Source organism: Brachycentrus maculatus, unplaced genomic scaffold, assembly GCF_059751285.1.
Source record: "Brachycentrus maculatus isolate JH-2025_06_01 unplaced genomic scaffold, ASM5975128v1 h1tg000068l, whole genome shotgun sequence".
Lineage (NCBI taxonomy): Eukaryota > Metazoa > Arthropoda > Insecta > Trichoptera > Brachycentridae > Brachycentrus > Brachycentrus maculatus.
The window spans coordinates 638,207-662,642 of record NW_028280822.1 but is presented as its reverse complement, the minus strand read 5'-3'; the positions used below and the strand labels follow the sequence as shown (position 1 = coordinate 662,642).

At 30.6% G+C, this 24,436-nt stretch overlaps 1 protein-coding gene across 1 annotated transcript in view; it reads right to left on the bottom strand.

The window, feature by feature from the left end:
• LOC148311292 (actin-binding Rho-activating protein) overlaps nucleotides 1-21,658 on the bottom strand; it is a 46,799-nt gene extending 25,141 nt beyond the window's left edge. The window contains exon 1 of the mRNA XM_088256845.1: nucleotides 21,369-21,658. Coding sequence (XP_088112971.1) covers nucleotides 21,369-21,413 — 45 coding nt within the window. The 5' untranslated portion in view covers nucleotides 21,414-21,658. The remainder of the gene's footprint in view (nucleotides 1-21,368) is intronic.
• Nucleotides 21,659-24,436: the final 2,778 nt, after the last annotated feature.

Here is a 24,436-nt window from a genome sequence, read left to right as displayed (position 1 = left end):
ATCATGAAAAAATTCACTTTTATCACAAACATCCTGGGTAAATAAATTTCAGATTTTCTACTTTTAAATGAAAAAAGCATTTTTATAGTCCGACGGACCTTGACTCCCATCAAGAAAATATTTATCAAGGCTAAAATTAAGCGAAGAGTCCGACACACATATAATTATTTCTGGAAAGATCGACGAATAACGTCTTTAGCAGTGTTTTCAATCAGAACGGCATCTTGTATTCCCCTATGATTCATGTGTGCCCATCGCATAAAGAATGCATAAACATAATTCTCTTGGTATATAAATATCCTGGGAGAAATGGTCGAGGTCATTTTGTTGTGGTTTTCTGACTCACCCGAGAGAAATAAAACAGGTTTAATTTTGAACAAACGGGAACGCATAAACAGAATACAATGCGTGTGTTTTTAGTAGGTACTTCACCCGCACAATAGGTAATGAATAACTCTCAAAAATATAAAGAACAAAAATATCTGGTCACTTTCAGACGAGACGGGTTTCAATGTAATAGGCAACATTACAATGTATGGATATGGTAAGCCAAGGGTGGCCAACTGTTTTATGCCCTGTTAGCTGATTGTAAATTTATTTTATGTATTAAAAGCATTGTTAGCTTTGTGGTATTGTAATATAACACTCTCCTTGTCATTTTTCGTTCACTTTATGTAATACAACTTTATTATTTTTTAAATTAAAGTGGTATTAAACAAAGTTAACGATGAATGATATGGAGAATAGAATATCATGTACCGTTAGAAATCTGCAGATGATTTGGTTCAGATCCACTTGTCGCAAATCAAATCCAGTCTTTGAACTAGTTTTCCTTCACATAAGCTGTAATAACCTTTGCATTGAGCTCCTTCACTTACGTCATCCGAATTTCATCATACATTCTTTTTTATTCAGAGATGACAAAATTACGCAGAGTGGGCATCACGTGATAGTTGCCTGTAAACGGATCAAAGCTTACATTTTGGACTTTTTTTTTATTTATCAGAAACTCTTATTCAAAGGTTTGTAAGATTTTTCCCGAATTATGTGAAATTATTCCGTATTATGTGAAATTATTATTATACATATGGTATATGTTCATATTAAACGCTAATTTTATGGCATTCTAATATTTGACACGGACAAAAGCTTAATAAATTCAAATAAAATAATAAAAGCAAATAAACTTAAGTCAAAGTCTGATTTTTAATAGTTTTCCCATAAAATCAAACCCAACCTAAACACAGTTATCCCCTTCCTTGCTCTTACCCCTCCTTAAATCACCATTACCCCCACCCCTATCCTTATGAAACCCAACAACTTGTACACTGTTTCTTTTTTATATATATATATATATATATATATATATATATATATATATATATATATATATATATATATATATATATATATATATATATATATGTATAATATGTAGAGAGAGAGAGAGTAACGGAATGGGCGTCAATCAATGGGATCAATATATATATATATATATATATATATATATATATATATATATATATATATATATATATATATATATATATATATATATATGTTTAGTCATAAATTAAACCCTGAAGAGTGCAACAGGTTGTTGCCGGAACTAGTTGGTTAATAAAAATGTGAGTGGATCAAAACACAAAGTATTTTTATTTCTCAAAATAATATTTCAATACGATCCACAAAGTTAATGCTTTCAATATTCAAAACGAAAAATAATAAGTTCCGTATGAGCCGCTAAAATAAAAGCAAGACCGCATTTCATAAGGCGAAGTAAAAAATATATTTTACCTATTCCATCTTAGTAAAATACCTGATTTAAAAAATGGTCGGATAATGCATTTGGCCCGGTAGTATGTTCCTGGGGTGCTCGTTGAGAATCTTACCATATTCCGTTCTTCATTAATTTATTCGCTTCTCAATAATTTATGTATTTTTCATGCCTATGAATGAATTTTATACGCAAACGGAGTATGACTATTTATATATATATCAATGTTCCTATGTACTTACATGTGCTATGTAGTTGATTTTGTTTTTAGCGCGAGTTTAAGGCGGTTGCTATTCAATTTTAATTGGCTTCCGGCAGCGAGAAGGTTAGGAAGTGTAAACTTCGAAATGATTATCTCCATTGCATATTGACTTCCTATAATCCGAAACGGCGGATGTCGCATTCAAAGGGACAATGATTAAATTAAATCCATTTACAAATCATAAGCTAGAATGTAAAAACTAATTAGAATTAGCGGTGACAAAAAGGTCTTTAAAAAATATAAGTATTGTTTATCATTTGACTAAGTAAATTCATCAAATTATAAAGACAACATTATATGCAATTTGAATTGACTGTGCATAAAATATTTAGTACTTGTATGTATGTACATAAATTTGCTATCGACGTATGATCGATTGTTAAGTTATTTTTGCATGTCACTATATATTATAATTACACAATTTTTGTACAAGTACAAAAAAAACTATATTAATACAAAAAAAGATCCCAAAAAGGAATGGCCTGTGTGTGTATACATTTTATTTTAGGTTATTATAAAGGGCACTGAAAAGAATACATTGGATTTCAGAAGTACATATAAATAGATTAAAAGTGCTAATATAAACTATAGTTAGGTTACTGTATTCTTCGTTTTAGTACGCTGATACTTTATACGTTTCTCATCGTCAAATGTATCGATTTCTTGATACTTTAGATTCGAAAATAAATTATTTTTTGGCAAGGCGACTATAAAGATTGATAAAGAAAAAGCTCCGTCGGCCCATTCAACGACTTGCGTAACAATAAAGCTTTTACTTTGAAGCGTATTTTATTAAAGCTAATAGGACGGGGGGCGACATTGATGTAGCGTTTAAAAACTATTTTTAAAAATACAAAACGACGAAGTAAAATGTTTTGGCAGGCGATCACGGTCCCCGCCGCCGGAATGGCAAGAATGTGGACTGCGGATTTCTGGCATGGGACGTGGCCAACACTTATGACGCGAACGGTTTTTTTACTGAATGGGTGACCGCCGTCGGCCACACTTAAAGCTTGTTTATCACCAAAAGTACACCCACAGCAACGGCCATCATATTCATCTACTGTTCGGTTCTTCTGTCACACATTGTCATTCGCAAAGCGAAATACTTCGTATAATAATCTTCCATGCTTATTTAACGTAAACTAACTCAGGAGATCTGACACGAAATATTTCACTTTTTCAATCATCTGATTCTCCTTTCTCTCAGCCTCCTTACTTTATCACGTTTTTCATAACATTAATTCCATCAAAGAGAATTCTGATCAGGGAAGCTAAGTGTGGTTAAGGTATTAAACACTATCAGAAATCCAGCTTTCATAAAAATCACAGCGATTTCGTCTAGGATCGTAAAAATTCTAGTCACCAACGTAGTGTTCATTATTTATTTTTGATTAAACACTTGTATAATAACACATATTGAGTTTTTAGTTCATTTCGAAACTTATCGTGTTTAATGATATAAAACTCAATAAGTGGTATTATACAAATGTTTTTTTTTAATGATCAACATGTCACTTCACAAAGTCAATGCCGAATCAATAAATAATATAAATTAGCATTTCTTACAGGTTAAGGCTCTTACTGAAACTGCTCTTATTAGATCTGCGTGCCCTAAAACCTTTGTATGTGCATTTGTAGTACAAAGAATCGACTAGTAGATAACCAAACAATACAATGAATCAACTGCATCAGTGTCAAAAGAGGCAGCTAATCTTATTTTTTAACATCTAAATTCAGTTACATCATACCATTTCATCTCAGACTCTACTGGTTGCTTCCCGATTAGATATAATATAAACTACGTATGTCTGCTTATGAATAAATCAAAAACGGCTCCGAAGTTCGTTAAAAAACTGTGCATTCTAAACGAATTACCTGATGGACTTCTCGGTCTTCGATCAGCTAAAATTACCACGAATAAAGTGATAAACTTTAAGTTTCGCGAGCTTTTTTCTTCGCGGACCCGATGGCTTGTGGTGGTCCTCCATCAGCAGAGTGAAATTAATATTGAAATAAAAAAAAATAAAATCATGTTGATTTAATCACAGGTTCATTTTAAGGGAGACTCTCTTCGCGCCCCTCAAGTTTTACAAAATTATTATTATCATTTTCTGCTGAATATCGAAAAAACTTCTGTAATTTCAGTTAGCGTCATCTATTTGCGATGGCACTAACTGTCGACTGTTTTCATGTTTTTAAATAAAAAAACATATTCGCCAAACGATTCGCGAATGTAGAAATATTCACCATTTTTAGATCCTTTGGCGCATTTAATTTGAAACTCAAGAAAAGTATTGTACGTAATGTTTCAGAAATATAAATTAATTACAACAAACGTGTAGCTACACGTTAATTTATATTTCTGTAATATGTAGTTTACGTACTGAATATCACTTTAAGAAATCAAAGTATACAAGATGTTTTCCATGAGAATAACAAATCTTTTGTCTGACCAGTTATCCTGACTTAATTCACACAGTTCTATCAGTCAGTCCATTTCCAACAATTTACGATGAGTCGAGTGAAAAGGTAAAATTACGCTTCCCGCCGAACACCACCAGTCGAGTGAAACGGTAAAATTACGCTTCCCGCGGATAGTGTGTTAAAATCACTCAATATAACAGTGTCCTTTAACTTTAACACGCGGTTACAGTATGTATACCTTACTGCGAACCCCATCGCAACATTAATCTCCTGGTCGCAGAAACTGACCAGTCTGTCAGAGTACTTAGGAGTTGGTATACAAGACGTCCACGCAATAGTTTTGTTGACAATATCTGTATAACTAAAGATAATGTTCCTTACATAAGTACACGCGCTAATGCGTCGTAATTTACTGGACTGCGCGAATCCGAATAATTGAGTTATTTTGGCATCTCGGCCAATTAATAATTGCCGTCATAAAATCGTTCATTTTCTCATCTTTCCAAAAATGGCTTCTGAACTTGAATACACGCGATAGGAACGTAGTGCGTGTTGGACGTTCATCAGTAAATTAATATAACGACGAAATGTTGCCAAGATTTCGGCAGACATCCGCGACGTCTTCCGTCACATACACCTACAAATAATACATACCGCCGCCCGTCAGATCCATTTTCAGGGATAAATCATTCATTTATTACATTAAACCTTATGCGAAAATAAACTAGTCTATTAAAGCGTTAGGTTTGAACTTGGCGCCAAATAAGTATGCCGCGAAACGTGTTTTCCCCTAATAATATACCACACAAACTCTGACGTCAAAAGGAAACAATTTTCATGTTACTTAAGTATAAACAAACATCTTCATTATGTATTAATTTAAAATAGACTTAGAAATGCGACTCTCATAATTGATTACTACATAAAGTAGAAGGGTATAAAATGTTATCTGTATGTCCTTTCTAGATAGCACGTATAGAAATAAAAAAGATACTTTACAAACCTTCCATAATAAAAATAAATCCTTCAAAATAAAAAGAAGAAAAATCAATGTGACTATAAAAATATACGAAACAAAGAATAAGAGATTTCGTAAATTATATTTATTATAGTAAATTATATTTACAAGTTAAAAACTATCAAATTTTCTATATGGATTGAAATGAAAATAATGAGACAATTAAGTATAAATTAACAAAGACAAAATAGTACTTTGAACATTAAAAATCGTGTATACAGGACCCAGGGGAACAATAAAAAATATAGTGAATTCTTTTAACGCACTGGCGGTCCATTTGATAAAATAATATGGAAGATACATATTTAAAACGCACATAAGAATTAAATAAATTATAAAAGTAATTTTAATCAGCAAAATGCAAAAAAACATATAATTTGTAAAACAGTATAAATAACAAAAAATAAATCGAATTTGCAACGACATTGGAAATGGTAAGTACATAGGTAGATGTGAGGCAAAGAAGAATGAATTTAAAACCTCGTGTTCAAATTTTTCTTTGCTAGTTTTTAGGAATTTTCAAAAAAAAATCATTGTTAAACAATACTTTTATTTTCAATTATTTTTATTTTTATAAATAACCCATAGAAACTTATATTTGTCCTGAATATTTGATGTTACTAACTTGCTTTAAAAAATATTTACTGTCTCTGTGAATATCTCAGAGTGACATTACGAAGTAGACTAAGATGCATTTACCTATGTCAGAGTTATACGAAAAATAATTTCAGAAATCCGCGCCTCGGCATACCATCGCCAGTACTCAATACTCCAAGTTCCGATAATAACAAATTAATTGATTTTAATGACCCCACACATTATATTTCTCTATTATTTTTTGACATCTCATCAAAGATGAAGAAGAATATGGAAGTCTGGGCATTTACGGGGCTTACGACCGTCATAGGCTGGTTTAAGTGATCACTTTACACACGTGTAACATTCACCAATTCTACCCATTATTGACAACCACACTACTCAAATTCTTGGAAGTTCTAAGTTCTACTTCCAAGAATTTGAGTAGTGTGGTTGTCAATAATGGGTAGAATTGGTGAATGTTACACGTGTGTAAAGTGATCACTTAAACCAGCCTATGACGGTCGTAAGCCCCGTAAATGCCCAGACTTCCATATTCTTCTTCATCTTTGATGAGATGTCAAAAAATAATATGAAAATAACTCCTGTAATTGGAGATAATCCAGATTTTGTGAACAAGTATTTGGACACACTCAAAATGTTATATTTCTCTCATCGCCATAAACATTCATGATACATATTTCCGTGTAGACGACACAGTCTATCTTGATTTTATTTTGAAATTTGCGAATGTTTCTGCTTTCAAATGTAAGGACACATACCATGGTTACCAACTTTCAACATTTAGCATAATACGGGTTGGAGGCAAATTATTTAAATGTAAAATGTAAATGACATTCATGAAACATTTATGTCCTTTGATTTATATGCTCCTGGTAGAAAATTTTTGTCAAGGTTTTCTCAGAACTCCATAAGAAATATTGAGAACTTCTAATAACCTCATAGAATTATAAAATTGCTTTTTCTCGTTGAAATACTTCCATGGTTACCACCTTTTACTTCGCATCACTAATCCAGTGGAAAATATCAAGGTGGAAAATATACAAATGACATTTAAAAATATTTTACTGTTTTAATTTATGTGCTTCTGGTAGAATATCTATACTTAAGATTTTCATATAAAGCCTTAATATTTTTTTCTGGTTTTCCTTACGGAAAAACTTTTAGACTAGAAAGCATGAAATTTTGTCTGTTATTTCAATATTTATTGAAACCTTTATTTTAAACAAAAAGTAAAAAAACGTTTTAACAGAAGGGTTATTAATGTATAAGTATGTAGATTGTGTTAAATATTATCTTCTTTCGGATAATAATAATAAATTATGAGAGAATGGTTCAAGCTTTTTCTCTGATATAAAACTAATATTTTTGCCATATAAAAATCTAAGCATATTTTAAACCATATAGTTTTTTTTATTTTGTTTACATAAAAGGAGTAAATTTTTTGTTGTTGAGATTTTCTAATAAATTTGATCAAATGCATTATTAACTTTGGTGATATACATATTAATTTATACTGATCTTGCACTCCTAGCAATGACGTACGTTGACATACGCGTATCAATATACCATAATCAGCCGGTAAAGTGTTTAAAAACATAAATTAATGCACATTCACATAAATATTCATGGCATCGTACGGTAGCTCATTACGACCATGAAAACAAGGTATAAACACATGTTCCCGTGAATAAATACCTTATAAGGTTCAAACTATTTACTCGCCTCAAGTTACCTACTTGTCTTCTTGGAATATTGTGCTTCCGGCTGATGAACAATTGACATGATTAGATACTAGGAAATAAATCGATATAAAAGTTTAATTTTAATTTATAAAAACCGTTTTTTATTTAAAACCAACTTTACAGGCACAAGTGAAAGTAATTAAACTGTGACAGTTTTTTTTAAACAGATTTTTTAGCGCAGTGACATACCCATCTATTGAACGTTAGAGCAACACAAGAAATACTAACATTATTCATAGCAGACAGCGTGCTTCTTAACAGCTGCTGTTACTTACAATTTTAATTTATTTTTATTGCATTGTTGTTCCATTGCTATTTGTGTGAAATGAAACATGTAAGATATGTGTACATTCTATTTTCATTATTTTTAATTCGATCAGACTGAGCCGGGTTCAGCTGTTTTTATTTCATATAAATAGCCTTCATTCAAAAACAGTTATTTGTTAGTAACAGCCGATATTCAGGGTACTCGTGGTTGCATACTAGTGCTTGTAAAAGCTTGTGTGTGTCGAAAAAACTCCTATAATACATATGTACAATTTGTATTACCTATGAAGTTTTTTAATATGTATTTTTTTTAATTTTGGGACAAATTTTGAAATAAATGTGTTTTAGTCCAATACTATTGGCCTTTTTTCAACGTTTATGAATAATATATACATGTGTATATATATATATATATATATATATATATATATATATATATATATATATATATATATATATATATATATATATATATATATATATATATATATATATAAATATATATATATATATATATATATATATATATATATATATATATATATATATATATATATATATACATATATATATATTTATATATATATATATATATATATATATATATATATATATATATATATATATATATATATATATATATATACATGTATATATATTTATATATATATATATATATATATATATATATATATATATATATAATTCATAAACGTTGAAAACATAAAATTAGAATTTACAAAAAAAAATTATGTCCAAGCAGTTAGACCACAGGTTCTCAACCTTATTTTGCCCACTGCCCACTTTGAGAATATTTTTTTTTACATTTTGTTTTTTTTACCCACGACTATATTTAAACGTGTTTTTGCATTGTAAATACACTGTACACTGCCCCTGAGGGTCTAAAAAGCTCACATGGGAGAGTTAAAACCCACGTTGAGAACCTAGGAGTTGGACTATGAAACAAATTTCTATCCACGTGAAAAATACACCCTCTCTGACACCTTCATGAAACGTCTGAAATTTTTTTATGAATCTCAATTGTCCTTTCTTCCCCTTCCCCTCAATTGTCCTTTCTTACCTATCATCTATCCTATATCCTATGCCTACCTCCTAAATGCAGTCATGTCGTCATGTTGAATTGTATAAGTATTATACAATACTATCTGCCACTAAAATCGTTAATTTTTTTAAACAAACTTTATAAGAGTGTTCATTTTTATGGAGTTTTGAAAACAATGAATTTTAATGATTTATGATTTTATGGTTACTGTTTGCTAACTAAAATCATTAATTTATTTTTAAGAAAAATTTTACTTGGTAAATACCCCTATTTCTTAAAATCTACTGTGACAAACACATCATTTTCAAACACCGTAATACGGTGTTTGAAAATTATGTGGAATGCATCGAAACACATGTCACAGTAGATTTTAAGAAATAGTGGATTTACTAAGTAAAATTTTAATTAAATATGGATAAGTTTTACCACGCAGTGACTGCCGAATCCACTTACGAAATCATTAATTTAAAATAGAAAAATTTAGCCCTTTTAAAAAGGTTGCAGTCTCAAAATGCGTCGATCAGTGATTAATCTATTTATAATATTAAACTTGTTCAAGGTTGGTTTCGTAACAGATACTCTATCAACACGTGCAGATACGGATTTACATATTCTCGCACGTAATCGGATGTAAAAACTAATAAAGCTTACACATCAGAATCCCTCACTGAAAGAGCGATGTTTTTAATGCGTTATACCAAGGATGCCCAACTCTTTTTGCACCGGAAGCTAATTTATTTATATTTTAATTTTTCACGACATACATCTAAGATTTTTCTCTCCTTAAACTTTTTTTTAAATGTTCGATGTGGACTGTAAAATTATCCACGTTTAGTATTTTATCTCATGTAGAGGGAAATTTAAAGACAGTGATAATCGATAAGAAAAATCCATCACAAATACCCAAGCCAATTGAAAATAATAAAAAAAATACGAAAACAATACAAATTATTACAAATCTAATTTAGTTTTAGGATAAACTGTATTTTTCTGTCCAATAAAGGGTTAGACATTTTTGCATTAAGGTGGAGACTGACCGGAGCATTTCGTCGTAACGTAATATGTTACGATGCGAGCATTCAAGCAGTCAGTACAGCGAGCCGAGCGCTCCATCCATAGTTTCGGATGCTCGCTGATGCTCGCCGCGAGCAATGTTACGACGTTATGTTATGACGAAATGCTCCAATCAGTCTCCATCTTTATTCAAATAAACCAAATATATCATACTCAAATACTGAAAATTGAAAGCTGTGCTACTGCATTCCCAGATCTGATAAGAAGCATATAGGTTTCCTGACCAACCTTGTCTTGCAAAGTATTTTTATATAAAGTGTTTTTATGAAAAAATGTGAAACTAAATTGTTACGCAGTTTTAGTATGAATTTATATTTAAAAGCTCTCAATATCTCACTACCAATCTTAATAAATACAAGTTTGTAAAACTACCACCAAATTTTCTAGTGCCCGGTGTAGGCAATGAACGGGATGTTTTTTCTGACGCCTCCACAACTCCGACCAGCACAAAAGACAGAAATTTACAGTGCAAAAACATTTACAGAAAATGCTCAGTCAAATACTGAAAAGTATGATTGTTGAATGTTGGACCATTTTATTCTAGGACTATCATATTACACACAATGGAGTTGGCAAAAGAAGGATGAAAGTAAATGGAGTTGGCAAAAAAAGGATGAAAGTAAACTGAATGCAGTCGAAATGCGATCTCTCAGAAGAATGTGCTACAAAACGATGTATGATAGATGTGCGAATAGTGAAATAAGGAAGGAATGCAAAGCTGAGATAAGCATTATCGATAAAATTAAGAAAGGTATGTTGAGATGGTTTGGACATGTAGAACGAATGAGTGAGGAAAGAACGGTAAAACAAATTTATGAGGCGAATGTAAGTGGAAAAAAGAGCAGAGGAAGACCAAGAAAAACATGGCACGATCAGGTATGTCAGGTTAGGAGTCGTAACAATCGTCGGGTATGTATGAGGAGATGGATGAACGTGGAAGAGGCGAAGAATGTTTGCAAAGATAGAGTGGTGTGGCGTTCTATTCTCTCTGCCTACCCCTGCGGGGAAGCGGCGTGATGGTTAGTTAGTTATTTAGTTAGTTAGTTACTATCATTAGATCATGACTGATGATTTCTGATCACAATTAAACCGCAATGAAAAGTTTTAAAAATAACCGCGGAATTGTTGCGTATTACGAACAAATTACAATAAAATGTTAATAATAACACTTGAAATGCATTTGATTTCCTCATTACTAACATATTACTTAAGATCTAACTCGTGCTAAATACGCAGCTGGTTTGCGAACAATTGTGCTTCTCTGTGTCAGCTTTCCGAATAAGTGTGAACATAAAGTATGGCAGCATGACCTTCCGGTTCTAGGCATATTATGGAAGTCATGGCGTCAAGGCGCACAGCGGTGCATTCTCGAAAGATTAGTCTTTGTCGGCGTCGGAGAGTCAGTATATCTCATTTGGGGGCCGCGAGGTGTCACGCGACTGAAAGGGGAGTATGAAAAGTGAAGCGTTGAACCGCCACAATGGGCTGGCGGCCAATACTAATACTGGGTCGCAATTCGCGACCAACTTATGAGCACTTATGATTCACGACTTCACCATCCGCTGGCGCTAGGGTTGCCAGGTATTTTCGAAACAAATACCGAACAGTTTTCAAAAAAAAAGTTTTAATCGTTTATTTACATTATTAACTTAAAATACAAAGTACCATTGAACAAGAGCAACTAGCTAATTTTTTTTCTCACTAATGCACGTTTCCAGCAATGTCTTATTTGTTTTAACTGCCCCGTGCATTTCACGACATCTCAGATTGAAATTACATCGTATACATTATTCAGCCTTCACCATGTCCACACTAAATTTATTACGGCTGCAATCTACCGTTTTCATTAGCAAAAAAGGACCAAATAATCTTATTGCACTCATTCTCACCCTCTTCACGAAAATATCTTTTGATAGCATTCCAATCAAGCAACAGCCTTTCCACATCTAGAAACAAAGTTACCATCAAACTGTTATATGGCGAAGTACAGCATGATATTTTTGGTTAGCAAAAGCATAGTTTATAAGAGAGAAAAGTTAGTCAGAAAAAATACCGAACCTCCCATACTTCGGTATGTTTGTCATACCGAACACCGAACAAGGTGCTAAAATACCGAACGGTTCGGTCGAATACCGAACACCTGGCAACACTGGCTGGCGTCGAACCGTTTACATTTACAACGTGTACCTTAGGACCTCCAGTATGTTTAAAATAATATATATGCGTTGAAATTGTAACACAAGTTTTGGTACTAATTATGCTAAATGATACAGTATTTTAGTCACAACGAGTTACCTCTCTAACAGAGTATACAGTCTGTTCACAGTTATTTTACCTCTAGTTTTTTTATTAATAATTTTTCTGTAGTATAAATAATTTTCTTAAAAAAATAAAAATTAAAAACTAAAGTTTTAATAATTATGAATATTTTTTAAATTATTTATTTGGCAGCATACTTAAATTTTTTTTTTTATAATAATAAAAAAAAAAACTAGAGGTAAAATAACTGTGAAAAGACTGTACTGTTCGTATTTACGAGCGAATACCCTTTACAAAATATATTTCGAACTGAACTTGTGATTATAAATTATAAGGTTTAACAAAAAGTACAGTTAAAACAATTCTAAAATAAAAAATAAACAAAATATGCGTTACAGGTTATAATCAATAAAAAAAATTAAGGTATGGGAAAAAATATCAATAATCTTGATAATGAGAATCATTTTAATGGAAAAAATAACTTTAATTTCCTTCTTGAATTTATTTACATTTGTTGTTGTTACGCTGTTGTTTTCACGTGATTATTTTACTTCTTGATCTTTGTCAGACAATTATTTGACGCAGAATCAATCATAAAAAAAATATTGCACAAAATTTTGAAATGAAAGTAATCCCTTACAAGCATGATCACGTTCAGGAAGCAGCTTACAAAGAGAAGGGCTTGTAAATATTTACGTAGAAGTTTAATTTGTAAACACACATGCGGGAATATGTATAAAGGCGTTTTAATTTTGGTAGCGTGTAACTTTAGACCCCGGCCTCCCCTACCTACGCTAACACATTGTATTTGATAAAGCAAATACGTAGTAACAGTAATAAAAAAATTACGATATAAGCGTTAATTAATCCAACTAGGAAAACTTATTCTGCTTATTTATTTTTTTACAAAAATGTTAATAAAATTAGTATATAATCAATCATCGAGATTTTTACGTCTACCGGTTTCGAGACGTACCCGTCTCTTCATCAGGACAATCACTAACACAGCATGCAAACAATACTACCCTTCACCACCATAGCACCATTTACACACTCAAAACTACACAAAATGTCTAACACATGCGATTTTTGGTCGACCCGAAGACCAACATGCACTATAGTTTTCAATACAGACATGCGTTACGAGCCGAGGTTAAACATGTCTGTATTGAAAACTATAGTGCATGTTGGTCTTCGGGTCGACCAAAAATCGCACGTGTTAGACATTTTGTGTAGTTTTGAGTGTGTAAATGGTGCTATGGTGGTGAAGGGTAGTATTGTTTGTATGCTGTGTTAGTGATTGTCCTGATGAAGAGACGGGTACGTCTCGAAACCGATAGACGTAAAAATCTCGGTGAGTGGTTATATACTGATTTTATTAACATTTTTATAAAAAAATTAATAAGTAAAAATGACTAACCACAAAGTAAATGCTTTAAATATGAATAATATTGAAAATATTTAACTTATTCTTGTTTTAATTTCTCTGATAAAACACGTCTTCATTGTTACAATAGTTTATTAACAAGGTTTGGATTAATACGCGGTATTACTCAGCCTCGATTAAATCATCAAAACTTGGCATGATCAAGTATTTCAAATACTTGAAAGTGGTCAGGTTATATAGATGATATGTATGACGGAATACGTAAATGTTCAAGAGGCGAAGATTGTTTGTAAAGAAGGATGGGTGTGGCGTTCGATATTTCTCTGCCTATCCTTGCGGTAAGGAGTGTGACGGTAAATTATAAATATATATATATATATATATATATATATATATATATATATATATATATATATATATATATATATATATATATATATATATATATATATATATATATATATATATATATATTTATATATATATATATATATATGTATATATATATATATATACATATATATATATATATATATATATATATATATATATATATATATATATATATATATATATATATATACAGTATCTACTCAATGAATTAGGGCCACCCATTATTTTTTTGAATACTCTGAAATCTTTTGGATTATTATATTTATTTTACATAAATACTTTAAGTTTTCTATTGACATCTAATATCATGTATATTACCTTCAATAATATGTAAAATTTACCTGTATTATTTAAGCCTTTACAAAATTTCAAACCCTTTTTCTGAGAAAGGTCCCTAATTAGCACAGGTAGACAGATAGTTGAAAGTTCAAAAAATAGTCCTATCTCATTTATCAGTGAAATTTCTTGAGTTCTGGTTGTTGTTTTGTTCAGAGAGGTTATATAGTTATCGTGTCTTGTGAAAAAAACTTAATTTTTAATTTTAGTTCATAAAGTATAATTTTTTTTTGTAAACACAAGTGTTTTTTTTGAAAAGGACAAAATGGGAAAAAGTAAAGACATTTCTGAGGAAAAAAAGTCTAGTGTTATAGTGCTACTGAAATAAGAAATACTATCTAATAGAGAAATTTCAAAAAAAGAAAACGTTTCTCGTCAAACAGTGGACAGAATTTCAAAATCAATAAAAAATCAGTCACCCGCCACCAGCAATCGGCGAAAGAGCTGTCGTAGGATTAGAAAAACAACAAAGAGGACTGATCGAAAAATCGTTCAAAGTGCCTTAGAAAACCGTAGTGCATCAGCAAAAACATTAAAAATAAAATTGGAAGAAGAGGGTATAAATATATCGGTATCAACACTGAGGCGACGTCTTTACGAAGTAAATCTGAAATGCAGGCGCCCTGTAAAAGTACCAAAATTGACACCACGAATGAAAGCGGATCGATTAAAATGGGCCAGGCTACATCGAAATTACTCGGTAGATGATTGGAAAAAGGTATTTATTTAAATTGAATTTTCAACATATCATTTTAGTAAATAAACTCATATATTTGAATTAAACTTAAATTTTCATTATTTTTCAGGTCATCTTTAGTGATGAGTGCCGGTTAGAAGCCGTGACAGAGAGCCGTCGATTCTTCAGGAGAACACCAATGGAACGTTACAATGAGGCCTGTGTGGTAAAAGTTATGAAACACCCCCCTGCAACAATGATATGGTCATGTATTATTAACAATTTACCTGGGCCGTTGTTTTTCGTGGAAGGAACAATGAACCAAAATTCCTATAAGCAGGTCCTCGAACGAATTTTATTGCCCTTCTACCATACACTCGACCCAACAGAAGGTCCATACACCTTCATGCAGGATGGGGCACCTTGCCACCGGGCTAAATCAATAATAAAATTTTTGTCTAAGAAAAATCTGCCTTTGCTCCCCTGGCCTGGAAATTCTCCGGACCTTAATCCTATAGAAAACGTATGGAGCATGTTAAAAAATAAGGTATACTCATTTCCAAATCCGACAGTAGACTGTCTAAAAAAAAATATTCAAAAAATTGGTCAGAAGACGAAGAAATAAAAAACATGATAAAACAGTGCATTTTAAGTATGCCAAAAAGAATTGAGGCAGTTATTTCTGCCAAAGGTGGAAATACTAAATACTAACTATATTTATATGAAAATATATGCATAATTTAAGCGTAATAAAGTGTTCATGTGTAAATAAAATTCAATGTTGTTTTATTCAAGGTTTTCTCTGAGTTATTCCTGTTTGAATTGAGAAATTGCGCGAAATTCTGCGTGGCCCTAATTCATTGAGTAGATACTGTATATATATATAAGGTATATAAGGTACTCTCATGCGTAGATGTCATGATTGACCAAATTCAAATCACTGATTTAATAAATATGATCGATTAATCGATTTAATAAGAAATAAATAGTAATATAAGTTAATTTCAAATATAAATTGAGGTGATTAACACGAATATTTGTTAAAAAATTTGGAAAATTAAAAATAATTATTACATTTTCTAGTGCACATATGTAAATATTATATCCGTTTACATGTGTACTTACAATATATATTACGTATAGTAAAATATAATGATAATTTTGAAATTTCCAAAACGCTTGTGTTTCATCTCATCAATAGATGTCTCTAGTGATTCAAGCACTATGTTTCGAATTTGAACCATATATATATATATACTATACATATATAGAACTTTAAAAAAATGAGTAGTTTGGTAGTCAATCATGGGTATAATTGATGATTTTTACACGTGTGTAAAGTGATCACTTAAACCAGCCTATCAAGAAATGCCCAGACTTCCATGTTCCTCCTCATCTTTGTTGAGACGTCATAAAAATTATGTTTATGTTTTATTGTTTACAATTGTCTACAATTACTTAAGAATCGAATTAATTTTACTTTTTGATTATTATTATTTTTTATTTAATCGTAATTTTGTCGTCACGTCAATTGTAAAGTGACCGATTAGTAGTCAGTTACATTTAATAAAATCGTCATTTCCGGCTTCATTAAGTATACATAGATCTCCGAATCCGTAGGAGTTCCCGAACTGAGGTGCATATGAAGAGGGTTATGAAAAAAACTTTTTTCTTTACTTTTCCGCATCCACATCAGCTATGATAAAGTAACAATAACAGGAAGTCGTCATACAAACTAGTAAGTAATGGATTACATCCAAGAGAAATATAAGTGTTTTTTTTCGCCATTTAACTCAGCTCGCGATCTTTGCTGACGCACGAATGTAGCGAGTGTGAATATAAATAATAGTTTTCATTGAGTAAACACCATCCAAAATATTGGCTTTTATACCAACTGATGTAACTACGTTAATGACGTCAACATTCCTTACGTTCATTTTATCTCAATGATATTTGCAGGGAGAATATTTATATACTCATCGCCATAAACATTTTAATGGAGCAATTATATTTTTTTCGTCCTTACTTTTCTCCAAAGCCAGGGTATATTTTACGTGATTGATTTTTTAGTTAAAACGCCGTTTTGGCAATGAAAAAATATTTTATTTATCGAAATAATTATATGGTTGTGAAAAGAAAAGAGCAATTGAAAGGTAAGGAGCTAAAAAATATTTTTTTAATACATTATTTATATTCTATAAAAATAACAAAAAATATCCAAAATACATTCTTTTTTTTAAATCGGGCGTGAACAGATAATATGTGACCACTGGTGGTCTCCGGTGGAATGAATTCTGTGTAAGAAGTATTCTAGCGAATATGACAAGACATATTTGTAAAAAAAATCATTATTTTTATAATATAAGGTCAAACCTATCCCGAATTGGCTATTGGGACTTTGAACGTCCCAAGTTTCGCATACGGTGGCTGATAATGAGTTAAGAGTATCGAAATACATGGCACAATAAAGTATAATCATAAGCGCTTTTAGCGCTTATGATTATATTTTAGCTTACATTATTTTTTATAAATATATTTATCTACCTGGCACATATATTTATTTCCCGGGATCGGGCTAATTTTGCATATGTTATCCCACACTAATTCCGCTCAAGGTATCGATAGCACGTAACTTAATATTTTTAAACCCCGGGAACAGTTAACGTAATTGAATTTTTGCTTGAAAGACCCTTTTTGCAATAAAACAAATAAAAGTTTTTCGTCGAAATAAATATATGATTCTTAAAAGGAAATTAATATTGAAAGGTAAGGAGTTAAAAAAAATCAATATATAATTGAATTTGTATGTTTGCGAGTACCTCCTTAATAGATTGCGATCTTTTTGTTTCCATTGTTCGACTAACTACAGTGTTGTTTGCCAGAAAATATGTTTTGGATGAAAAATTAAATTTGTTTATTCATATTGAAGTAAATTTGGAAATACGCGACAGCAATAAAAAAAGTTTTTTTGATTATTTCCGTTATACAAATAAAATTAAAAGACGTGCCAAAATATTTGTTAGTCTGGCAATTTACCACTGAATGAAATGGGATAGATATCAAACGTAAGTTTCAGAGGAATTTATCACAGTTTTAATGATGGATTTCAAACAAAGAGTTTACATCGTTAGGAAGCTGATGTTGAAATTAAACAAATAAATTTATACGAATATAGTCACTGCAAATAACAATAAATGGTATAGAAATTGCCGGATTAGCGAGTTTTGGTATTGAACAGAACACATAATAATAGGTGTAGCTTCATGATTTAAATATTTCTATACAATATAAAAATACAATAACTACCATGACTTATCTTTATATTCTTCTTCAAACCCTCATCCGCACCCGATGATGCACAGGGCACTGCATCATATAAACGCAGTGTCATCTTGATCGTTAACTCGTGAAGGAAAGTTGATCAGCCCTCCGCTTCAGGTACCAGTAATATTGAATAAATATTGGAATGAAAATATCACTTATATTTTTCGATCCTCCCTGGGAACCTAGGACCATCAGTACGGTAGCCAAGCGTGCTCACCATTACACTACGGAGGCGGATTATATGTTATAAAGTAAACCTAAATCTAATAAAGACGAAGACTTCAGATAGAGGCCCCTGACTATATCTTTACTCGTATCACACCTTGATTGAAATTTTAGTACGATAAGTTGGATTTGATCATTTTATTTCGGCTTGACTTACGTGTGAGTGCAATGTTAAGTCAATATATTAATTAAATTTATATATGATTAAAGAAAATACTTGTTTTTTACCACTTGAGTTAACTCAAGTGGTAAAAAACAAGTATTTTCTTTAATCATTGTAACATGTCTTACCACAAAGTTAATGCCGAAATAATAAATAAAATAAAGTTTATATATTATTTGGTATGATAAAATAAGAAAAGCAAAAATAATAATAATAAAGCGTGATTAATAAATAAATTATACTGGAAAGGCGACGTAGGAAGATCAACTCGGTGCAATCTCATCACTGAACTCCAGCGATGCCACATGTCCAAAGCCTATATGTGCTTCACAAGCAGTTTCTTGGTAAGATTAGGGTTCTTCATTAGCCTCTCGAGGATACTTATGTATATATACCTACTTGTTATTATTAATCTTCAAATTATTACCAGCGGTGCATATGGCACTGCATCGAATCGACGCAGTTTTATCTTGATCGTGAATTAAATGGACTTTGATCAATTGGACATGGAGGTGATCAGTCGGGAGCTTCAGCCCGTGTTAAAATCAAACATATATTAATTTAAAATCGGGAATATTGATTTTAAATCCCCAGACCTTCATTTAAAATAGAATATTATTTATTGATTCGGCATTAACTTTGTGGAATGACATGTTGATTTTTTTAACTAAACACTTGTTGAAATTAATTAATTAAACCACTTAATGAGTTTTATTTTAATTATGAAAACATCTTTAAGTTTTATAAACTAGTGTATAATAAAAATAAAACTCGTTGTTTAATTTTTTTTAAATAAAAAAATAAATTTAAAGAATTGAATATTTTTTATCATAAAAACAAGATATCTGAAAAACAATATGACTCGAAACGTAAGAAATACTGAACGCAATTATGTTTTTTTTTTATGTTTAGTAATAACTACATGTTTCGTAATAAATATTTAGAGGATAATTTTAGATGTTGTTTTAATATTCATAGTTAAATTTATAAGAGGTTAATTTAAGAAATTCTTTTAATATTCATAAAAAAATCATATTAAATAAAATTACCCAGCTTTCAACAATATTTGTTTTTGAAAGTGTCTAATTTCATGTATTTTTTTCAAATGTCTTTTATCGATAAATCCTGAATTGTACCGCTCATTGGTTTTATTTTTAAGATTCATATTGATGTCTCAACGTCTGAGTATTTATAGGTCTTACAACCTGTCATTAATTAGTGAAAAGGATGACTGTATAAATTTCACTATTACGTGAAGTTTATACATGATATATTTATAGGGCTACAAACCATGTCATAATCAATTTTCTATCACGTAATTTAATAAATAAATATTGCGAAATGTACCCTAGGCACGGAAACATTTAGTTAGGGCACATTATTGTTTTTGGTAATAATGTGTATGTTTTGACATGTTTCAAAGTCGATGCTTAAAACATTTGCAAATTAATGTAATTATGTATACATATATGTGTGTATATATATATATATATATATATATATATATATATATATATATATATATATATATATATATATATATATATATATATATATATATATATATATATATATATATATATATATATATATATATATATATATATATATATATATATATATATATATATATATATATATATATATATATATATATATATATATATATATATATATATATATATATATATATATATATATAATAACATTAATATTTATATTATATTCTATATATATGCGTGTAGATGTATGAATGTGCGTATATATTTATATCTCTTTAATTTCACTTTACTTTCGGTCTACAGTCATTTCTTTTAATCATATATGTTATGTTATGTTTTAAAAACCTTAGAGGCTTACACACTTCACTTCAAGGCTAGGAATGAATATAAAAAGAAAAAACGAGTACCTAATGGGTGTCTGGTATATCTTTAAATTTTCAAGTGTTAAATTTGTTCCATGTTTTTCAGACGCATATTTCGAGCTAGTGAATAACTGTTCTGTTTTTTCGAACGTAATTAGCTCTATAAAATCTTGACTCCAATAAATTGTTTTCCTTTAAAATATTCAGTATATTGTGAACAAATTTTAAATGTACATAGCATTTACATTTATATCATGCCTGGTATTTTCTACTTCTATTTTTTTTTAAATAACGATATTTAAACTTTATGATTCGTTTCTAATTCAGTAGTAATATTTATAATTTGTGACGTTTTTAAATGATGTATTATGTCATTTATGCTAGTTACTTTACTAAGTAACCGAGTACTGTAAGTCAGCAGATGAATAGTTAAAATTATGATTTAGCGTTTTTAATTAGCACATTAATATGTAAATAAAAAAATAAATAGTGAAGTAGATAAAATACTTACAACTACAAATTTTATTACGCTGATTTCGTGATCCAGGTCCGACATCTTCGCTTTTTTTAAAAAGTCAAATTGATTTAATTAATCACTGTATCACAAATCCGTTAATTTCACCATAAAACACCGATTTGATTGTAATATATTTCTACCGTTGACTGACCAAAACACGTAAACCCCGATAGAATGTAATAAAATGGAAATTCGTCGGAGAGAAATTCCCTCCCGTGTAAATGCGAGTAACTCGTCGGTCTTCAAAGGGTGACAGTGTTCTCATGGCCTGGCGGTGGTAGCCTACTACTTCAGTATGTCTGACGTGCGGAAATCTTATAAATGCTTATATTATATTTAGCGGCGTTATATGCAAACCTAATATTTAATTCGCCATGCTTTTAGCTCGTGCACACAAATTCGGAGCAACTGGCGTTCCGATTTTTAGACGATTTCTAATAGGCTGCGTTATAAAATATATATTATAGTTTACTTTCATTTCAAATTGTTTCCGTGTGAAATAATGCGATTATTAAATCGTCGGTGAGCGGTAAAATGCACTGTAGACAGCAACATGTCATATATTTATACAATATACAACATACTTACAACATAACAGGCGCCGTGGGGTAGTTGGGTAGACGCTCGACTTCGAAACTGGATATTCCTTAAAAATAAAATACTGTATACTTTACTATATACTTTTATAGGTACATATCAGTGGCCCAGATCTCACTTTCCCTTAATATAATTAATTAGTATTATGAAATTATTAATGAATTATGATCAATTTTATTTGAGAGACAGAGAAAGAAATAACTAAAAATAAATACAATAATACAAAATTTTAATAAAAATTATTATATTTATTCAATATTTACACTGTCATAGATTGGTGCTTAAATGTGTAATAATGAACTCAAAGGTTTGTCAATGTCAGCCTCCGTAGTGTAATGGTCAGCATGCTCAGCTACCGTACTGGAGGTCCCGGGCTCGATTCCCACGGGGGATCAAAAAATATCAGGGATTTTTTTACTTTATATAATATTATATAAAATAATATAGCTTCAGGTCAAGGATAATATTTATTCAATATTATCCTGGACCTGAAGCTGAGTGATGATCACCTTTTTTTCATGTGTTAACGATTAAGATAACACTGCGTTTATATGATTCAGTGCCCTATGCACTATCGGGTGCTGATAAGGGTTTGAATGAATGAATTGAATGAATGGTTTGTAATAACCAAATACGAGATAAATCATATGTCTCGTATTTTAGTTATCACAAACATCTCTGAAGTGCTTGGAAATACGTGCTTGTAATTTTGAGTAATTAATACTTCTTTGTATGGTTCGTCATTCTATATGAGATTTGCCATATCTTATACGAATATATACGAACATCTTTACTATCTTCCAAATGATGAAAAAAAAATTATTCAATTGTAAGACATAAGTCAAATGCCATAAAAAAATTTTTCGTACTTATCGTCCCCCCTTTATGTGGTTTGTCAATGTTCTCTTCTTATTTGTAACTTTCTTTTTGTTGATAAAATAAATAAATAAGCAGGAAAATACATCGGGAGAGTCACGATTAATGTCATTGACTCCAAATACGTACATATGTACAAGTACTTCATATATTTTTATATAAATACAAGTAGTTTGAGTTTGATAAATACAAGAAAATTTGTGCTGGAAAGAGAATTTTATAGAACTCTAAAACAATGGATGGTTGGAAACTGCTTAAATATACAAACATACTTATTAGAAAAATCACTAAAGCCAAAAATTTTTATATCAATTCTCAAAGAAAATTAGAAAGAAAAAATGATTTTTTTACTATCTTTATTTGAATGGTAGAACAAAAACAAAAGATACAGATTTCAAAATATTGAAATTTGAAAGCTTTTAAGTGCTCAATATATTTTTTAATAAACATTTATTTTTTCATTATATTTCGTTCGAATATTTTTGTAAATTATTTTCAGAATATAACATACAAGTATGTGATGAAAAAGTCAGCAAATATAAAGCCCAATGTATATTTGGCGGCCACTGAGGTCTTGTATTACAGTATTCTTTAGTAATTACTTACATGAAATTTTATTTCGTTTATTTTATAATCAATGGATCATTGTCAGGCGGGAGGAATATCTATTTTAACAAACTCAACGTACAAAGCATTGTATTAGACTTGTGTTGTGTTTATAACAGCCGATATAATTAATATTTTCATTCATCATTTTCTTTTGAAAAATTCGCCTTCAAAAAAACTTTATTTTCGTAAGTTGCCAATGAATGACGTCACAGAAACGATAGACTTATTTTAATGTTGGTGTCATTGCTAAATTATTGGTGGCTTTATTTGTTGATGTCTATGGTCCAGCCTCCCCCCCCCCCTCATATTTGTATAACACAAATGGGAGTGTAGTGGTAAACTAACAATTCATACTACTACTATTACAGCTCTATAAACCATAGACAATAAACCTTATGACGTCATAAAACGTTCGATGACGGAAATTTGATGACGTATGCGAACGCACGTTTTTCGTCTTATTCAAATATCTAAAGTTTAAACTTTAATATCTCCCTTAGTTCCCTACAGATGTCAATAAGAATTTTATCGAAAGTCTTGTGATTTTTCAAATTAATTTATTAGCCAATAATCACACATCGTGATATTTATCCATTACCAGTCCGCGGTAATATTATAGATGGGACACATTTTTTTAAAAATTTTGATGTATGTAACCAGTAAACCAAATAAACCAGAGGAAACAGTTCTCCACTGTTCCTATTCGTGGCATTATCGGGGATACAGTCCAGGATAGGAACCCGAGCGATCTAACTCAGTTATTACGTCCACTCAGGTTTGATAAATTTTCTTGTTGAATGATGAATGAAAGTCCTTTTGCAATCTCGATTGCATGAAATCAGGCGCAGTCGGTAATATTGTCTTTTTTTTAAGGCAACATTCGCAAGCCTAATTCATTCCAACGGAAACCATCGCAGAGGTCACATGTCTCTTCACGCCCGATTTATTTTGAATAATGTATATTGGATATTTTTTGGTTT